At 38.7% G+C, this 21,283-nt stretch overlaps 1 protein-coding gene across 1 annotated transcript in view; it reads right to left on the bottom strand.

Annotated features, from left to right (window-relative positions):
• The window catches only part of LOC134751457 (glycine receptor subunit alpha-2-like), a 29,242-nt gene extending 7,959 nt beyond the window's left edge, over nt 1-21,283 (bottom strand). The window contains exons 1-7 of the mRNA XM_063686865.1: nt 21,160-21,283; nt 15,904-16,051; nt 15,155-15,237; nt 14,162-14,300; nt 13,385-13,472; nt 8,560-8,694; nt 5,555-5,655 (exon numbers count right to left, since the gene is read on the bottom strand). Coding sequence (XP_063542935.1) covers nt 5,555-5,655; nt 8,560-8,694; nt 13,385-13,472; nt 14,162-14,300; nt 15,155-15,237; nt 15,904-16,051; nt 21,160-21,236 — 771 coding nt within the window. The 5' untranslated portion in view covers nt 21,237-21,283. The remainder of the gene's footprint in view (nt 1-5,554; nt 5,656-8,559; nt 8,695-13,384; nt 13,473-14,161; nt 14,301-15,154; nt 15,238-15,903; nt 16,052-21,159) is intronic.

Below are 21,283 nucleotides of genomic sequence, written 5' to 3'. Positions count from 1 at the left end.
TTACTATGGTATCTGAAGCTACATAAACTAATTACAGCCGGGCTAGCACATGTTTGGCGCGAGAGTATCTCGTCACGACATAGAATACCCGACCCCCTTTAATTCATACAGAAAGACGGGTAGTCTATCTCGCGGCGAGATACTGTCGCGTCAATCATTAGGTAAGGGAAATTAGCTAAAATTACGGCATAATTAATGGAAGACTTTTTTAAATTGGGATATGTACGTTATGGACCGAAGTTATTTTTCATCAACCCTCCCCATCCCTCCCCCCTCTGCGTCACCCCCCCACCGGGCCCGTAACCCGGTTTTTCTCAATTTTTAAGGAAACCGTTCAAGATACAGAAAAGTGTGTAGGAACGAAGTGATCCTTAATAAATTTGCTATTAATCTCTCATACACACCACAGTGCTATCACTTATAGTTTTTGTGCAATCTGTCACCAAAGATGCAAATTTTCTAGCATTTAACGTTTTTTTCTTTTTTAAGATAACTTTTCTCAAAAAATACTCACGATATCGCCCAATTTTGTTTTATTTAAGTAAATAGTTAATATGTTCTTTAAAATGAAGTATTATTTATTATTAAACTCCTTCATTTGATGATTTTATGCCATTTTGAAAATACATCCTCGTCAAACATATTCAAATTCAGCGAATATCCTTATTAACCACTTGTCTGTATGAAACGGACCCTAAACGAAATTCATACCTAAAGCACAACCCGAGGGTGAACCCACGATTTTCGACCACCACATACATATGAAAAGTAATGAGCGAAAGAGATATAGATAGTTGGATTTTGCTGTTAGGACACTCTTTACAAATGGGAAACGTAAACATTTCAAAAGTTCCCTACGTGTGTCCAATGTATATGATTCCGTGGTTACTTTTTAGGTTTCCGTACCCAAAGTGTAAAAACGGGACTCTATTACTAAGAATCTACTGTCCGTCTGTCTGTCACCAGGCTGTATCTCATAAACCATGATGACAACACGTGCGCTTGTTTTTTAAGAAATTCAGCACCTGAATAGATATTCAGGTCAATTTGGTATAAATTCAGATATTCTTTGTCAAATAAACTGGTCGAAATGTCTATCCTACCTATTCATAAACTTTGTCTTAAACTGAAACTGAAAACTTCAGACTCAAGGTTTGTCAGAGAGCAATGGAACGCAGCATGCTGGATGTTCGTAGAACCGACCAACCGAGCATATTACATATAAACACCGCACTGCGATCCAAAACCGGTATTGTGGATGTGGGCATGAAGGTCGCAAAGCTATAAGTGGGCTAAATGGGGCTGGGCAGGGCTCGTTGGCCGAATTAACGAACTAGCCACATACTGGATCCCACAGGATGGACCTCGGAGCAGAGGAAGACCAAAATAGAGATGGCAGGACACTTATTTAGAAAAGAAGTGGGAGTGTGCATTGGACAATTTGGATAGGACTAAATAGCGGTGAGAGGAAAGGCCTTTGCCGAGCAGTGGAACACTCTTATATATGTATAGGCTAGTAAAAAAATACACAAAATAGGTGACATAGACAATATCTAAATTAATTCCGTGACCATAAGAGGTTCAAGTGCTGAATATCTAAAAAAAAGGCATAGAGCATGTCGGGCCATGCTCATTGTAGGGCTCCGTAGTTACCCGTCCGTCACAATAGGCTGCCTTGAATGGAGCCTATTAGTAAGTAACAACATAACATAACAGGCAAAAGGGAGTAGGTAAGAAGGGAAGTTTTAGCGATAAGTCAAAAACGACTTTTCATTGAATGTCTTTCTACAGCTCTACATTCACGATAATTTTTTTTGTTTTGAACGCACGGTTCAAATGATAGACTTATGTACGAAATATAATTTGATATTTACCAGTCGCTTTTCGGTGAAGGAAAACATCGTGAGGAAACCGGACTGATTCTAACAATGCCTAGTTCCCCCTCTGGGTTGGAAGGTCAGATGGCAGTCGCTTTCGTAAAAACTAGTGCCTACGTCAATTCTTAAGATTAGTTGTCAAGCGGACCCCAGGCTCCCAGGAGCCGTGGCAAAATGCCGGGATAACGTGAGGAAGAAGGGGGTTCAAATGTTAGAGGCACACATTTTTTTCTTTTTGTGCGATTACTTCCGAAAAAATATCAAATGTAACTATAGACACACAGACACCATGCATAAAAGAGTAACCACAGTCCATAGACACACACCCACTTTTGAAATGTTCACGTTTCCCATTCGTAGAGATTTACTTTACTGTCACTAAAAACAAAAATCTACTATTTCTATCTCTTTCGCTCTTATAACTTTTCATGGGTGTGGTAGTCAAACATCGTGGGATCACCCTCGGGTTGTGCTGTATAAAATTCGAAAATAGATAAAATAGATCTTTACCTATGGATTACAGGAAAACCCACTAGAAATGTGCAGTCAAGCGTGAATCGGGCTTAATTACTTAGTTTTTGATCCTACCCCTACGGGTTTTTTAAAGACATTTCACTCACGTTTCACATAAAAAATACATTGTTTAAATTGTAAAATTGTGTAATGTACGGAACCCTTGGAACGCGTGTCCGACTCGCACTTGGCCGGTTTTTTTTAAACCCATCGTAAATTTGAATGGTTTATGGTGGGCTACTCGACCAATCATATTGTCACATTGCGTATGTTCTATCCCTCACGCGCGCACGCGGTAGGCCACTTCTATTATAGTACGATAACTTTTATTATTCGATGACAATACAGCCCATGAGAAAAATCTAAGATCATCAGTATTTTTGTTAAAATGTTTTCAATCCTCGATTTATCGTAGGAAATGTCAGAAACTGTTTAAAAACCTAATATAATATTTTTTTTCGGTTGATTTATATTTTATATATCCATGCCAAATTTCAGCTTTATAGCACTAACGATCACGGAGCAAAGCCTCGGACAGACAGACAGACGAACGGACATGGCGAAACTATAAGGGTTCCTAGTTGACTACGGAACCCTAAAAAAGAAAAATCCTAATTCCCAACGATAGGCTACTCGCAAGCATGTAGACATCTCGGAAACCCCAGTATAACGTGACCGTGAGATTCGTAACAACCTATGCGTAATCGGAGAGCTTACTTATACCGGTTTCTTTAGCCATTGACTCGCGTATACACAATATTTGGTTGTATGAAGTAACATTGAGAAGGTTGCATATACCTACCTAATTTTTCAAGCCCATTCTTTATTTATAATTTATAATTGATATAAAGTACATATTAATTACTTTCATTAGCTTTATGCATACTTACCCTTTGAACTTCATCTTTAAGTTCCACATTTATTTCTATTAATACAAAAAATACCAAAAAATTAATTAGCTATATGTGTATTTATTTATATTAAAAAGTATACAGAAATTTACAAACTTAAAACCTACATCTAAAAATTATGGATACTATATACTAGGGTCGACTCGACAGGTACCCGGGTAAACCTCTGGCGATGGATTGCCGGGACCGCTCGTCTCCTGGGAAGAGATATCCATTTATCCTTAAGTCTGTAAACAACCCACCACTTTTATGATTTGGTACCTTAGCTACACGTAGCTAATATTGAATAATACTTCCATAAATATGGAAGTACAAGCTTCGAAGAGTCCTAAAGAAGTTGCATTTAATAACAAAAGTTAGGTACATATGAATATGAATATGCATTGAAATATTTAGAAACACTTCAAATTACCTTTAATTTTCAAAAATACACATTCAAGCCTTATTTAATTTTCATAGTCCTCAAAATTATACGTAAGTATGTATTAGGAAAAATGTATAAATATAATGTTACTGACTACCTATGTATGTGATTACGCCGTATAAAAGGAACATCATTATAGTTCTTATCGCCTGCGTCAGTGGTGTTCAGTACCAAAATGGACATACCTTCTATTCACCGCAGTCACAAATTGATCCAGGTACTTGCTGGCGGTAGATTGAGCAATGGACAAGCCATGGTCTTGTCCAGTTCCCCTTTGGTAACGTGGTGATGTTAGAACCTAAAATAAAGAGTTGTAAGTTGGTATGTCATTATTAAACAAGTATTAAGATCAAGGTGGTGGTAAAGGTGACAAGAATGATTTGAGGAATAGTGCAACATTATATCTTTACTTTAAGATGTGCCGGCAATCCATCGCCATGTTGAGGTTACGCCACAAATAGAGTGCCAATTTTTTGCGCACTCTATATATGTGACGAAACTCCTTGTTAGGCATATCGAATGGGTTGCATGCATCCCTTATGGCCCGTCGTTGCAGTTTTCTTTCCTCTTTTTCTTCAATAGCAGCAGCTGCCAAGAAGAAATGGTATCTTGCCATCCCTACAAAGAAGGTATTGATAATATTATATGTAAATAAATGGAATCCAAATTGTATATATTATATTGAAAAAAAAAACGGATACTTACTGATATTTAACTCCAATAACTGGTATATTTCACAATTTATATTCCACAAGTCTTTTTCGCTGATCTTAGCAGAACAAACGAAAGATGTACTATCCTCACAAAAAGACCTTAAACCAAACTTCACGGTAGAATATGGTGGAACTTGCATTAATTCTAACTTAAGATCACATCAATGTTTATATTCTGACAAATAAATACTTTTCATTTCATTTCATTTCAAATCCCCTTCTAGTATTCAAGTCCATGTGTTTCCACTTATCGTGCCCAGTGAGCACTACGATAAATTAATCAAAGGCTAGCCGTCAAAAATCGACTATATGTCTAATTATCCAACAATCGTAGCCATTTACCGGCTATTGCTGTCAAAGTGGACAAAAGTATATAAAAATGTATAAATTTGGACAAGTGTCATATATATCATTTAACTTATCCACTTATCATCAAATTTTAAGGTGGAAATTTAGACAAATGACATATTATCCAACGACCATGTTATGCAGTATATCATTTACCGGCTATCGTTGTCAAAAGTGGATAAGACGTCAAAACTGGATAAAATGTCAGTTTTATCATCATTTATACAGCTATATCATTTATACAGTCGAGCATCATAGCCCGGCTGGGCGTTATTATTATTATTATATAAAGGAGCCAAATCTCTATGTATGAAAAGTGTCCATCAAAAAACAGTAATTAGGCGGCGCCACCATACACCGAAATACTACCAAAAACAACCTACGTAATTTGGTCGGGTTATTTGTTGCCTTATGTCCCAGAGCCTAACTAGCGCTACCGGAGAGATTATTAGAAACTATTATTTAAAGCTGAAAGCGATCACTTTTGCAACAATTCTGCCTTAAGAGATTGGCATCCTTTCTATACCATCCATAGCCCATAAGTTGTAAAGGAAATGGGTGTGTTCTAAAATAACGGTTTCGGCTTAGCGATCCTACCTCAGTCTATTTTTCAACTCTACTAAGTCCCTGCTAAAATAAACCCAAATGTTCAGAACTCAGAAACTAAAGCTATGCGATTAATTACGTCAATTTTTTTTGTGAATCAAACGACAGAACATCAGTCACGACCAAATTTTGCCAAATGCATAAAATAATGAATAAACTTACCGACATAATTACGATGAGGCAAGTAGGTATGTAAGTGTTGAACAAGTGGTACCCCAGCCGCCGCTTCAGCTTAAAGATCACCTCCAGACACGTGAAATTGCCTGAAATTAAATAGTTACAAATGATTGACACGTCACCAATGATTGTATGCGATTTGCCTTAAGTAGGTAAATAGGTAGTTACACAAAGAAAAGTCTGCAACGGTTTTGATAGCACACGCAGTCACAGAATAAATAATAGTACTACCGTACAGAAAGGCAACTTCCTACAAAACCGAAGTAAACTGAAGTTTGACAGCGGTTCAGGGTCGAATCATGATGTCCCTTTCTAATATATGGCACTATCCCTTTCGGCTATTTAGGGTTGTCAAAATTCAGGTCATTATCTTATCTGTGGTCGTGCACGCAAAGGGGCGTCAAGTTGTGCCAACCCTAATAATTTTTTGGAGCAATGCTGAGCCGAACGGAGCCGAGCTTGCTCGAAGCTAGGAGTTTCGCACCCCTGACGCAGTGCAAGTGTTATTTTAAACGTCAATCTTCTATGAAATTATGACGTATAAATAACACTTGCACTGCGTATGCTATCAAAATCGTTGCAGACTTTTCCTGATCTAACTCTAAGTATATTGCGGCATTTGATCAATTGATTATAGTCGTTACACCTTCATAGCCGTCAATTAAGGTAAAATAGCATGCAATTTATTGCAACGTGAGTGGAGTCCTTTGATATTAATTTTTTAGCAGTCAAACACTAAAATTTCCGAAAGCCACATATCTAGTGTGCCAAGTTTCGTAGTTATAGAGTCCGCCTACTTTTACTTTTATACTTTACAACGACGCGACTTGGCAGTGACAATGGGAGCGCCATTTTTGGCGAAGCACTATAGGCCTGAAAACAGCCTGGTGATCATTAGGATTCCGTACCCAAAGGGTAAAAACGGGACCCTATTACTAAGACTCCGTTGTCCGTCTGTCCGTCTGTCACCAGGCTGTATCTCATGAACCGTGATAGCTAGACAGTTGAAATTTTCACAGATGATATATTTCTGTTGCCGCTATAACAACAAATACTAAAAAGTACGGAACCCTCGGTGCGCGAGTCCGACTCGCACTTGGCCGGTTTTATTTTATTTTTTACAAAGCTTCTGGAAACGGGTTCAAATAATCTTTTTCTGCATGTATTAATTACAAATACAGACGTAAGTAAATACAAAGATAGATATAACTCCGTAATAGATGGATACAGTCTAAGGAAAAAACGTGCCTCGAAAATCACGAAAATTTGATTCTCGATCAGATGGCGCCACTAGTTTTGGCCTACACTCGTATAGAGGGCGTTGACTGTTTCGTTTGTTATTTATAATTTTAACGCATACCAGTGAAAGAACATGGGTCAAAATCATATAAAAATAATTCATGCAAATAAAAAAATCAATAATCCATATTTAAATACATTTTATCGTATTTTTATAAATATTTATTTTTAGTTTTAAAGTGTGTCGACAGATGGCAGTGAATTTACTGGGGTTACAAAATTTACTATGACAGTACCGCTCTAGTATAAGTTACTCTATGGTAAATATAACGCATCTAAATGATCGTATTAAACACAACGGCCAAAACTCTGCCATAAACCAATTTGATACAATTGTTTGTGAGCATTGCCCTCAATGGATAAGCTTAGGTTAAACCAGTGGAAATATACATAATCTTATGATTATTAGGATTAAATAGTCCGGAGTAGATAAGCCAATGTTACACAGCTATTAGATTAGACCTAAGTGCACCGCGTACGATTGTGTGCTGTCTCTAGCTTCGGCAAATAGTTGCCGAAGCTAGAGACAGCACACAATCGTACGTATAGACGTTCTTATCCGCCATCGGGACATTGGGAAGGCTTTGGCACTGAAAGCTGAGACTTAAGGATGACTCACGTTAGACCGGGCCGTGTCCGGGCCGGAACTTCCGGCGTTTCGTTTTCTATGGAAAGCACCACGTGATCACCTGTCATGTCATAAAAAAGTAAGCGCCGGAAGCTCCGGCCCGGACACGGCCCGGTCTAACGCGAGTCATCCTTTACCACTCTAGTAGATCTGAGTACAAATCGGTTGCGCAATTTAGCCTGTAGCTGCTACAGCTGCGACAAATCAAGGTTCTTAATATCCACCAGCGAGACATCCGTATCCCATTGGAAGACTATCTCTGAAAGAAACTTACAACTCTAGTAGACTTGAGTACAATCGACTGTACAAATTTAGCCTGTAGCTGCTTCAGCTGCGACAAATTAAGGTTTTCATCCACCAGCGAGACATCCGTGTTCCATTGGAAAACTGGCTCCGAAAGAGACTTACCACGCTAGTAGACTTGAGTACAATCGGCTGTACAAATTTGGCCTGTAGCTGCTTCAGCTGCGACAAATTAAGGTTTTCATCCACCAGCGAGACATCCGTGTTCCATTGGAAAACTGGCTCCGAAAGAGACTTACCACGCTAGTAGACTTGAGTACAATCGGCTGTACAAATTTAGCCTGTAGCTGCTACAGCTGCGACAAATTAAGGTTTTCATCCACCATCGAGACATCCGTGTCCTATTAAAAGATTGTTATTGAAATAGGCTCACCACTCAGTGTTTTGTCCAACTAGACTTGTGCCTTAACATTAATAATGTTGCGGCAGGCTGCATAGGTGGCAACTTAAAGACTGACTGGAGACAATTAAAAACTTACCAGTACAGTAGACTCGAGTGCAATCCGCAGTGCGGTTGTGGACAATCTCCAGTTGCGGTAACTCGTGTTTTCGTCTACCACAAAAGGGCCATCAGGGTCCTTTGGGACTGGCTAGCCCAGGCTAAGACAATGGGAACCTCACCTGTAGAGTAGACTTGAGTGCAATCCGCGGTGCGGTTATGGACGATCTTCAGTTGCGGCAGCTCAATATTTTCATCCACCAGAGGGACATCAGAGTCCCATGGGACTGGCTAGCCCAGGCTAAGACAATGGGAACTCACCAGTAGAGTAGACTTGAGTGCAATCCGCAGTGCGGTTGTGGACGATCTCCAGTTGCGGCAGCTCGATGTGTTCGTCCACCACCAGAGGGACATCGGGGTCCCATTGGAATATGAGGTCGTCTGTCGTGTGCGACACTGGAAAAATACACACATAAATTAATTAGAATGGAGTGTCAGTTCAACAGAACATGGCGAAGAGTTCAAGAAATGTTGACGTCATGCTTAGCTTTCTACGCTTCCTAAGTAGTAGTTAAACACTTAAGTTTAGCAATGTGCAAGATAAGATAATATTTATTGAATAACTGTGTACAGAAATGTTGACAATAATACATTTAGGAAGCAACAGTTTATCCATCACGGACGTTGCAAAACATTCTCAAAAATGCAGGAATATTGTCGAAAGTTTCTACGCCTTTATTTCTACTATTACTACCTTACAATAAATTAACTTACAATTTTATTATGTACTTACTTTATAATTAAACAATTCTAATTACTTATATTATATGATTGTTCTTTAACAATTACATATTTGTAATAGTAGACGCCTCTGTGGCGTAGGCCTCCCCATTCGCGTTTCCACATTTCTCTGTAGCGGGCCTTTTGCATCCAGTTGTCGCCAACTATTTCGTGAAATATATCCCTCCATCTTTTCCTCGGATGTCCACGATTTCTATTTCCATCACACGGAGACCATTCTGTCAGCCGTTTGGTCCACCTATTATCGTCCATCCTATATATGTGGCCTGCCCATTGCCACTGCATGGATAATTTATATGATAAAACAGCTGCGTTCGAAGTTAACTTTGCTAGAATTTTAGACAAGTATACAATCAGAGTTATCTAACATAAGTATTAGGGTATCATTGTAGGTTTATTCTCACTGAACTGCTTGCAAAATTCGTGAGCAATCGCAGTATTGCGTTCAATGGAATGTTGGTATGCCTACCAACATTCCATAGCAGTAACGGCTAACAAAATATTCGATTTACCCCTTTTTCGGGTTCCATACCATGGGTACCATACATACTAAGACTCCGCGGTCTGTCTGTCCGTCTGTCACCTGGCTGTATCTCATGAACCGTGATAGCTAGAATTCTGTTGCCGCTATAGTAGGGCTCCCATACAACAAACGTGATTTTTTGCCGTTTTTTGCGTAATGCTACGGAACTCTTCGTGCGCGAGTCCGACTGGCACTTGGCCGGTTTTTTTTACCTAATGCGCCGACATTGCGGGAGATCGACTTAAAATTTTCGCAAAATCCGCAAAAAGCAACTAGTTCAGAATTCTATCCCAATGAAGCAAGGCAGGCATAACCTTTTGTACCTACCTTAACGACCGCGACGAAAAAATGATGGCTGCAATTGCCATAGCTTACATGCTCATCGCCTCAGGTCAACCACTTAGGCATAGGTCTTTGTACTCCGTATAAGATGAATACAGCCTAGTCTAAGGAAAAAACGTGCCTCGAACATTAAGAAAATTTGACTCTCGCATAGATCACTACCACCATTACCTTTGGCCTATTTTCGTTTAGGTGGCGTTGTTATTTAACAATTTTAACACATATCAGTGAAAGAACATGGGTCAAACCCATATAATAATAATAAATACAAGTAAAAAAAACGTTTATCCATCATAAATATAAGGCTTAAAAACTATGTTAATACTTAAAAGTTATAATAGGTAATAAAGATAAAATAAATCAAAACTTACTTAACAAATAAGTACCTAATTAATTATAATAAAATAAAATAAAATAATAAGTAATTAATATAATAAAATAAGTATAAAATAATAAGTAAAAGCTATGCCTTGATGAAAATGCGTTAATTTTAATTTATGTACCTAGTTATAGTTTAGTTTTAAGAAATACTTGCTGTGCCCTAACAGGGTTCATGTGTGAACGTACCCTAATGTAACATCTGTTTGTACCACATGATAATAAGCAATAAATTATGAATTATTAATTAAATATATATAGGGTGGGCCAATGATAAATGCATTTTAACGAAATACGTCAGTCCATACGAAAAGAGAATTTATCACTGGTCCACCCTATAATATTTTTTTTGTTTTATTCGTGTGTCGATAGATGGCAGTAAATTTACTGTGACTACAAAATTTACTATGACAGTACCCCTCTATCCTATATATTCTCTTTGACATAGGGTAGCCATTTTTAACCCCCTAAGCAAAAAGAGGGGTGTTATGTTTGACGCCAATGTCTGTCTGCTGCCTATCTGCCTGTGGCATCATAGCTCTCAAACGGATTGACCGATGGGGTTTTATTTACGTGAAAGCAAAGAGAATTAAGAAGACATGTCATAGAGACCATAGAGCGCTCACTCCATACATCAGTTTTGTTACCAAAACGATTATTATATAGTGTCGTAGTCTACATCTAGCGTCAAGTAGCGGAACTCTCAGTACTGCTACTCGACAATAGATGTCGCAGCAAACGGAAAGTTTAATGCTCAACGATTTTCAGCTAATATTATAACCGGATTAACCGGAAACCTTTTTTAACTTCTACTAATAATATTAGTTACAAATTGTTGAGCAATATACTTTTCGTCAGTCGCGACACATGTGACATCTAGTGTCGAGTAGCAGAAGGTACTGATAGTTCCGGTATTTGACGCTAGATGTAGACTACGAAATGCCATAAACAGAGAGCGAGACAATTGCCCAGCAGTGGGACATTACAGGCTAATAAATAATAATTATGGATAACTTATTATGGAAGGTAGAAGAGGAAGAGGAAAACCACGAGAGCTATACACAGCAACTAAAAGGAATAGCATATGTCTTGTCTTACAGGGACCTAAAGAACTTGGCCAAGGACCGCGAAAACTGGCGTCTACTCCACCGACAAGAGCCAGGCTCTTAAATTATGATGATGATGATAGATGACTTAGTCACTTTCCTGCTCCAAAAATTGTGCAATATTTTTCATTTATTGGTCGTTATGAGGCGATAGCGTGGTAAGATTTGGCAATAACTATCTGAATCCTCAGCAAATGGCGTAATCAGGGCGAAAGCATTCCCCTCGACTCGACCGCGCTGATTGGGATAGTGCAAGTGTAAACCGCCGGCTTTAAGGCCACGCTTTTTGATGGAGTTTCAAAGGCTTTTTCGTTGCCCGATTGTATTTTCTTGGCGAGAAAACTGAAAAAGAGGAATCTCGAGTGTCAACTATAGAAACTAACATCGTACAGAGCGTACGGTATTTACTTTGGTCTCCCAGGCGTCTTTGGTCTATCAACTCAACTCCTTCCAGGTATAGATTTCCAGTAATCCCATGTCCATCTCCAGGGCTAAATTTAAATCATTAATTTAATCGTGAAAAGGTAATAATGTAGAGTTGCTTTTAATACTAGTATGGATAGAGCAAGCAGTCGCATTGCGGCAGATAACGCTTTAGGTAGAGGTCATGTCGGTAGGTAGGTACATACTTACGCCGCGTAATCCAAATATAAACCCACCCTAACCGTAGCACACATTCTTTGCATACGCCAAACAACCCATCAACCACCAATTCCAAAATTACTAGCACTCAACACGAACGCTCCAAAACACTCGAGTCAAGAGCCGCCGATACAGCCCAGAAATTGATGTCGAAGGGGCCTCTGAATGTGGGGCAAGGGCCCTCGGTGGTTCTCGCCGTCTGTGAAGTCAGCAGGTTTTATCGCGAGCCTCACTTAGGCAATGTATAGATCGCCAATATTAGATAGGGGACGGAAATAGACGCTTTGATTTTTAGATTTAAGGAATACCTAATTGGCATGCTTTGAGGCGACCGCGCGGAATAAATCTAGATATACGCGTACAGAGTTGTCTGTCAGGTCTCCCGTAGTTCCAGTCTGCCTAATTAGCGCCACACTGACACATTTGTCCGCCAGACAGATCTGACGAACGAATCTCTACATATGTACATATAAATCTCTAGCTTTTACTCGTAGGTACACCGCTGGGTTGCACTACACTTTAGTGAGGATACTTTATAAAGGTATCAAGGCTGTTCCAGGCTGTGAAATTAGCAGGTTTTATCGCACGTCTCAATTAGACAATGATCACATATAGATCCACCGGTTAACTACAGTTTCTAGTGCGTCTCTCACGACTGTTTGTTTTAAAAATGCGTAAGTTTGTAACAAATAAATGCCCTAAAATTCCTTAGCCCCACATCACAATCCAAAGGGCATAACTCAAAATTCATATTCTCCTTTTTGTGTGAAAAAGCAGTTTTATTTTGGCGACGAACCCTCGACAGATTCCAAGGACGCTCTGAGGGCCCTCGGCGTTCGTTATATATTCATTGTGGAGCCCCACGGACTAATTATAACGCTATCTTCAGCCGATAGTTAGAGGTTTTAAAAAAAATTGTGAAATTAAAAATGAAACTATGTTTACGTTATTGCGACAAAGGTAAAAAAGTCGAGGCGATTCAGATTCTGTGATCAGATTTATTCGTCATTCTATAATTTCCAGAGAAAATAAAGGTTATTTCAGATCACATGACCATGTAAAAAAAATTTTTTTTCGTCATCGCCTCCCGATTGATACTGTGTCAGATGATAGTTTAGAAGCTATTATAAATAAAAAAACGTCTGCCGGTTGTATTGTATAGCGGTGGAAAGACCGTCAGTTGATCGCAAAAACATGTAAAAAATACGCGCACCTTACCATTTATGTCCGCAAAGTATGCGTATTCCGTAAGGCGTTTACAACGCCTTAGGTATTTTCAGTTGCAAAAATTCCACCATTCGGCAATTGAATGAAAAGACATCACTTAAAAAGAGAGGGAATATAGTAAACTTACGGCTCTCCATCTGCAGCTTGCATTCCTGTGTGTCGTGCGGATAGATGAGGAAGTTCATGGCACACGACAGCCGGAGGGTCAGCTTCACCTGTCAGTATAAAAAATACATGGAAAATTGAAAGTGAACGGGAAAGCGAATTATTAGACTTATATTGACCGGGATATAGACCGTGATTACCTTTTGTATTATTTGTGAGCTCCCGATATTTCGACGCAGTTACATGCATCATGTTCACGGGTGACTGAAGATAGCGGGTGGGTGTCAAAGTTGTGTAGACAGCGCTCGGTCTACCCTCATAAGTCTAGTGAAACTAACCGTGAATCATTCAAAACTCTAAGCGAATTATTGTTTTACTAATTAAGAAAACTGGACTTAATCGCATTTATTATTGTTATTATTTCGTTTAAGACGGGCAGCTGATACTGGTACGTCTAAATCATAGTTCAATTAGCACGATTTCACAGTTTAGATAGTATGTCTATAGTCTATTTTTAAATTGATTCACACTTAAATTAAGTTTTATAATCCGATTTTTTAACCTCTGTCGTTACGAGAACAACGCCGTCCTCGTAACGTCGGAGACAACGGCGGCGGCGGTGAAGTCTTCTCCGAGATCACTGGGACTACGCCGTCCTCGAAACCCCAACACGTAGTGGTTGGGGATGGTCATGGTCTGAAAGGTCACGGACCTGGCGTTTTTGCAGTCGAGTGTACATTTGTACCAACACACGTAGTATTTTGAGTCGGTTATTTACAATAGATACTTATACACGTACCATGTACAGAATAGTCTTATCCTTGTACAACCATACGTAGTGGTTGGGGATGGTCATGGTCTGAAAGGTCACGGACTTGGCGTTTTTGAAGAATGAGTCCGGTCGCCACATGTGTTTCAGCCAATCCACTTCTAGAAGCCTGGAAAAAATAATAAGTACAGCAAAAGAAAAACAACAAAAAATTACAATTTATGTTATCTCTGCTGAGGTGAAAAGTTGCATGTGATACACGAGACCCAAGTTATATATATCGTGCTTTTGATTCCCTTTTTACGCTCAAGATTCTAAATTAAACGTGTTCTGATTTGGAAAACGTAGAAGAATTTTTTTATGAAGCTACATAAATTTTTGGCCTTTGTATTATGGATTGTGGAGTGTTGGCCGACTGCCCCATGCTTTCTTTTTGTGTATTTTTTCTTCTACTTTTTCGATCGCGAAACCGAACATTTCCTAAAACGGATCACCCCTATTTTTGTTACACCTTGTATAATAGTGTAATTACTTGGAAAAACAGAAATCAAAATATTTGATAAATATAATTCTAAATTGTAATTACTTGCTACTTTGCTATTGTAGAATCTTTCGCTAGCCCGGAACTTAAAATAAGCACTCGAAGAATAAAGGACTCTGTCTGACTCACGTTAGACCGGGCCGGAGCTTCCGGCGCTTACTTTTCTGTGAAATGACAGGTGATCACGTGATGCTTTCCATAGAAAACGAAGCGCCGGAAGCTCCGGCCCGGTCACGGCCCGGTCTAACGTGAGTCATCCTTAATCGGACTTTTCTCTCTTGTTGCACAAATAACCTCCCGAGTCCCGGAAGCCGTTGTTTCGTGTTTGAATTTGGAACTCTTTCTAAGTTACTCTACAAGAGTTCAGAATAGCTTGCAGAATATGTATGTACGCGGGGTCCCAGGAGGATAGCTATGTAAATATTTTCTTACAATGTTAACAATTAAGCACTTAAGGGCGTACAATTTTATCATAATGTTACCTGTATTCAGAAGTCATGTTTTCAGGCAGTTTCAATCTGAAGTCCTTCCATGTTTGTGCAAAGAAAATGTCGGCGGCGTATGTCTACAACAGTTTTAAAAGTACTATTAGTACCTACAATAGTAATAGTAATAAGGCACTCATCCCATTCAAGTAGTGTCACTGCGTTCGAGCGCCAATAGTCCGAGGCTGAAATGATGCCTTTCACCCGAGTTGAACACTAGGTACTTTTCATTCCAAATACGAGGAAAGTAAACACCATGTGTATCTAAAAAATATGACTAAGCATAAACTTACATAGTACTTAGGGTACTTTCAATTAACAATTTAGGTAAAAGTATCGTTATTTATGGAATGGAGAGTTAAACATAATATGAAGATTGTCCAATAAATACATATAAAATCAAATTGTAATTGCTTACCGTAAAAAAATAAAAATAAAAGGTACTTGTTATGAAAAATGCTCTAGTGCAGAAACGTGTAAATTTCGGTATTTTAAGGAGTCAATTCCCATAACAGTGACATGAAATAGAACACTATAGTCGGCTGATCGTTCTTCTTGGGCGGTCGCATCTTGTCGTAAAGCCGAGGGTCTTGGAAGGTCCCACTTACCATAGAGTCCTCGTAGATATCCCTTGAAACTTACTATAGAATGCTCAATGGAGTCACGCCCCATGATAATGACATGGAACTTTATGATCGGCCGGTGGTTCCTGGGCAGCTCTTTGAAGGAATCCTGGCATCACTTACCATAGAGTTCTCATCAATGGAGTCCAGTCCCATAACAGTGACATGGAAGAACACTATGGTCGGCTGGTCGTTCTTCTTGGGCGGTCGCATCTTGTCGTACAGCCGAGGGTCGTCTGGCAGCAGATCTTGGAATGTCAGGCCTGTTGACCTAGAAAAAAGCATGGTGATAATGTTGGAAAAAAAAAACGCATGAGGTCAGGTGTTTATTTTGCTTTAGTTTATTTTGCTTGGGGCAAGAGAAACATAGTTTATTTTGCTTGGGGCAATAGAAACATGGTTTATTTTGCTTGGGGCAAGAGGAACATAGTTTATTTTGCTTGGGGCAAGAGAAACATAGTTTATTTTGCTTGGGGCAAGAGAAACATAGTTTATTTTGCTTGGGGCAAGAGAAACATAGTTTATTTTGCTTGGGGCAAGAGGAACATAGTTTATTTTGCTTGGGGCAAGAGAAACATAGTTTATTTTGCTTGGGGCAAGAGAAACATAGTTTATTTTGCTTGGGGCAAGAGAAACATAGTTTATTTTGCTTGGGGCAAGAGAAACATAGTTTATTTTGCTTGGGGCAATAGAAACATGGTTTATTTTGCTTGGGGCAATAGAAACATAGTTTATTTTGCTTGGGGCAAGAGGAACATAGTTTATTTTGCTTGGGGCAAGAGAAACATAGTTTATTTTGCTTGGGGCAAGAGAAACATAGTTTATTTTGCTTGGGGCAAGAGAAACATAGTTTATTTTGCTTGGGGCAAGAGGAACATAGTTTATTTTGCTTGTGGCAAGAGAAACATAGTTTATTTTGCTTGGGGCAAGAGGAACATAGTTTATTTTGCTTGGGGCAAGAGAAACATAGTTTATTTTGCTTGGGGCAAGAGAAACATAGTTTATTTTGCTTGGGGCAATACAAACATAGTTTATTTTGCTTGGGGCAAGAGAAACAGTATGAGGAAAGTCCCTCTACGTAAGTATATTTGAGTTAATTTTATTCATTAATTAGTTTTTTTGGCGGATCGTACTCCAGACATTCTTATTTATTTTTTGCATTCTACTATTTAATATTTTGATAGGATATTATGCAGTGAATGGCAAGCGCAATGTGTTCAGTTAATGAAGAATTCTTCTGGAAATACGAATAACTAATTATTTGGACATCATTCGGCGGTTCGTACTGCTGCTCCAGCTAGGATTTATGGGGCCTAGCCGCTGACAGGGACAGACCATTCCTCATACAAAAGAAAATTATAAGGAAAATGGCACGGGTGGCCCCTGACGCGCCAGCTCGTCAGTTATTTATAGACTTACATATTCTAACGTTACCTTCTTTGTTAATTCTAGAGGTAGTTAAATATGTTCGGCTAAATTTAGAAAAGTTTTCAAAGAAAATATGGACCAGCAATCGCTTCCAGGACCAGAGGCGACACGACCTAGAGTTGCCGAAACATAGATTAAGAAAATCTGCTCTCTGCTTACACATATCCTAATCCAAAAGGCCTTTTATTCCGTAGCTGAATTCTTGGATGAATAGCTCGACGATTAACTATTACTTTTAATTTTTTTAATGACATTCTTAAAATTTTATTCTTGTAATTTTCCTTGTAATAATGTATTTATGTTTTGACATCCATCTTCCATACCTATGTACCTAATTGTAACACTGACAATGTATGATTGATACAAATAAAATAAATATGAATATAATATGAATATCCTCCAGTGCATCGTGAAGGCCTCGACGGATGACTGAATATCGCCAACTTACTGTTTTATAATATATCTAAACACTTGACATTGGCAAAATGCCCTGGTAGCAGAGAAGCTATTATTACCTACATAAATAACAATAACTGGACGTATTGAAACAAAATAAGGAACTCATCGACGACATATATTGACCGCAATTTAAGGATGACTCACGTTAGACCGGGCCGTGTCCGGACCGAAGCTTCCGGCGCTTACTTTTCTATGACATGACAGGTAATCACGTGATGCTTTCCATAGAAAACGAAGCGCCGGAAGCTCCGGCCCGGACACGTCCCGGTCTAACGTGAGTCATCCTTTAATGTTACCTTTTTTTATATAATTCGACTAAGATAATATACACGACCGACCGCTCTAAAGTCATTTTAAGATTAATTAAATAAATGAGTATGAGTATGAATAAGAGTTTACATTTATGGCAAATGTCGACTCCATAGCTTGCTATTAGTCTTACCATGCGACAAAAACTCCGATGCCTGGTGATAGCTAGACAGTTGAAATTCTCACAAATGATGTACTCGTATTTCTGTTGCCGCTATAACAACTAATACTAAAAAACAGAATAAAAATATATTTAGTGGGTTCCCAACTTCCCATACAACAAACGTGGTTTTTTGCCGTTTTTATAGATAATGGTACGGAACCCTTCGTGCGCGAGTCCGACTCGCACTTGGCCGGTTGGTTTTTTTTTTTCAAACTAAAACGTAAGTACCGTCACGTTTTAGTTTAAATGAAAATTAGTTTAAATGAAATAGTTTAAATGGAATTTACATTTCGTATTTTAATTGTTGGATAGAGAATGCTGACAATTCTGAGTAGAAAGCCCAAGAAAGTCCAGATTTGTTAAAATCAGGTCTTTCAGGTTTTTTTGGAAAACGCTCAGCATTCTTACTGACAAGTTTGTGCAAAGTTAGCGTGGCCAGGCCAGATGCTGAGTGAATAAAATATTCAGACGACATACACAAATCTGAATTGTTTGTGATACAACATTCGTTGTCGCGACATCGCTTTATGTATGTTGTCTTTATGTATGTAGGTATGTAAATGCTTTATAATGTGAAAAAGGGCTCGTATGCCGTCCCTATTTAATTATTCAGCCTGTTAAATATTGCTGTTTGAAAAGCTACTTTTATATACGTCTTTTTGAAGAATTTCTGGCGTTTACTTGCTCTAAAATAAGTATTTAGCCCTGTATCTATAGTGTGACATAAAATAATAGGAATTAAATAGAATGGAACTAAAAAATTGTTGCCATGTTAAGCATTTTACGTCAAAAATGTGACAGTTACGTGGGAAGTGGCGCCCTCAATAATTTTTCTACAACTTTTTGTCAGACATTAAGACTTCCGGTTCGATCGCCATCTTGATAGTAGCCTCGTGATTAATTCCTTTGTTTTTTGCTCATAAATATTGTTTAATGTGTAATATCGATAGCTTTATTATACAGTAATCTAATGTGGTAGTGTGCAGTAAATGGAGAATTAATCTCAAAGCGTGTTTAACCACCATTTTGGAGTCAACGGCCGGTAGTCCACGTGCTTCTCGTAAAATCCAGCTATCGGTTTTACGAGACAACTACAATAACCACCGAACAACGTCGTGCTCTAAGAGCATTTGGTATTTCTACCTCTAACCGTGTCTGGCTAGAGCCCTAGAGGCCCATAATTTTTTAATCAAGAAATATTATGAAATAAAACTATGAAAACGGATTATATCGCGTATATTGAATTTATAATACATCCCGACGTTTCGAACTCTTTACAGCGTTCGTGGTCAACGGGTGAAATATTAATTCGATCCCACGTGGATCCCACTTTGACGTTGGCGAAATCATCGACAGTTTCGATGGAGCCATACTACTTACCTGAAAAATTGATTGTCAGACATTAACGGGTCTGGGTTCCATTAATAATGGTCACATTGCTCGAAGATTTCTTCAGAATGTGACCCAATATCATGCTCCAGCTAGGTAGCTAGAGTAAAGTAGGTACTAAGCTGTAGCTCTATACCTGGGGCCCGTTTATCAAAAGCTTGTAGCTTGTAATACAAATGGAAGTCCCTTTCTAACAAAAGCTGTCAAAAAGTGACATCCGCTTGTATTACAAGTTACAAGCTTTTAAGAAACGGGGCCCTGTGCCCTGTTTATCAAAAGCTTGTAGCTTGTAATACAAGCGGAACTTACTTATTGATAGCTTTTGTTAGAAAGGGACTTCCACTTGTATTACAAGCTACAAAGCTTTTGAGAAACGGGGCACTGGTCCAAAGAAAATTTATGACGGGAATAAAAGAACTCCATGTCGAAGCGCATAGGAAATTAATAGGTACTTACCTCAGATTCAATTAAAATGTTAAAATTTTCTAATTGATCTAAATAAGTACCTAATTTTATTTAGGTAAGATACTGCACAGCATATTAAAGCTCCACTAGGAATCCTGTCCTTATAAATGTCCATTGCAATTTAACGCGGCAACGCAGCGAGTGAAATGGGCATGGGCACCTTTGCGCCAGGGGTTACGTGGGAAGGCCTTATATATTAGTTATTTGTGCAACAAGTGAGGAAAGTTGGTTTTTCTTGCGAGTGTTTATTTTGAGTCCCGAGAAAGCGAAAGATTCTATAATTGAATCACGAGCGAAGTGAGTGATTCTAAGGTAGAATCTTGAGCGTAGCGAGGGACTCAAAAACACGAGATGTAAAATAACTTTGCTCTCGTGTTGCACACATAATTTTTCACCTCAGTAGTGAGAACATATTAAAGGTTATAATGTATATCGAAAAACACAGAATAATACAGAGAAAAAAAAAGTTGTAATAGAAGTATGAAGTGGCAGTTCATGGCCTTCACTAAAATAAAAAGCTACTTTGTTTTACTCCCTGGAGTGAGGAAAGTCGCACTTTCCGAACGAAAGTAGGCTTGTTCGAGCTGCTGAGGTGAAAATAGGTATGTTTTTAATTTTACTACTTGTTTGTTCTCCTCATTTTAGTGTGTTTCCGATTGAATTCCAAATCCTGATATCAGCTTTGGCTATTAATGTGCCGTCGGAAAGTTTCCAAAATGGCGAAATTTCCACGCGAAAATAAATTCTAAGCTTCTCATGTTTTTGTATGGGGATGGGGTCGAAATTTTACAGCTCCAAAATGAAAGTTTCCTTTGTTACGTGTATTTTTTTTCTAAAATTTCCGATTTACAACTTTTTGGAAATTTTCCGCAACTTACCCATCTCGCTTGGCTAACCCCAAGAATTGGCACAGGTACTAGTTTTTACGAAAGCGATGGCAATTTGATTAGTACCTAGAGGGAACCTGCGTTATTATTGGGATTAATTAGGCATTTTCCTGCACCGAAAAGCGATTGGTATTGGTAACTTAGGTATTGGTTGGTAGTTTACAGTATGTAGCTATGAACGGGGGTTCGAACCCGCGACCTTCTGTTTAAAAGTTGAACTAATTCCGTGAACCCTCTAATTTTAAAACTAAATCTAGTTTAATTATTCAAATTACTTACTGTGCATAACACAAATCAGTCGCGCACAGCCAAACTCTCAGCCAAAAAGTAGTCAAACTCAACAACTTAGCAGCCATCTTTAAAAACAAACACCAATTTGTACTACATAATTCAGGTACTCGAT

Source organism: Cydia strobilella, chromosome 22 (assembly GCF_947568885.1).
Source record: "Cydia strobilella chromosome 22, ilCydStro3.1, whole genome shotgun sequence".
Taxonomy (NCBI): Eukaryota; Metazoa; Arthropoda; class Insecta; order Lepidoptera; family Tortricidae; genus Cydia; species Cydia strobilella.
The sequence above is the reverse complement of the archived record's forward strand: the minus strand, read 5'-3'. Positions and strand labels throughout refer to the sequence as shown.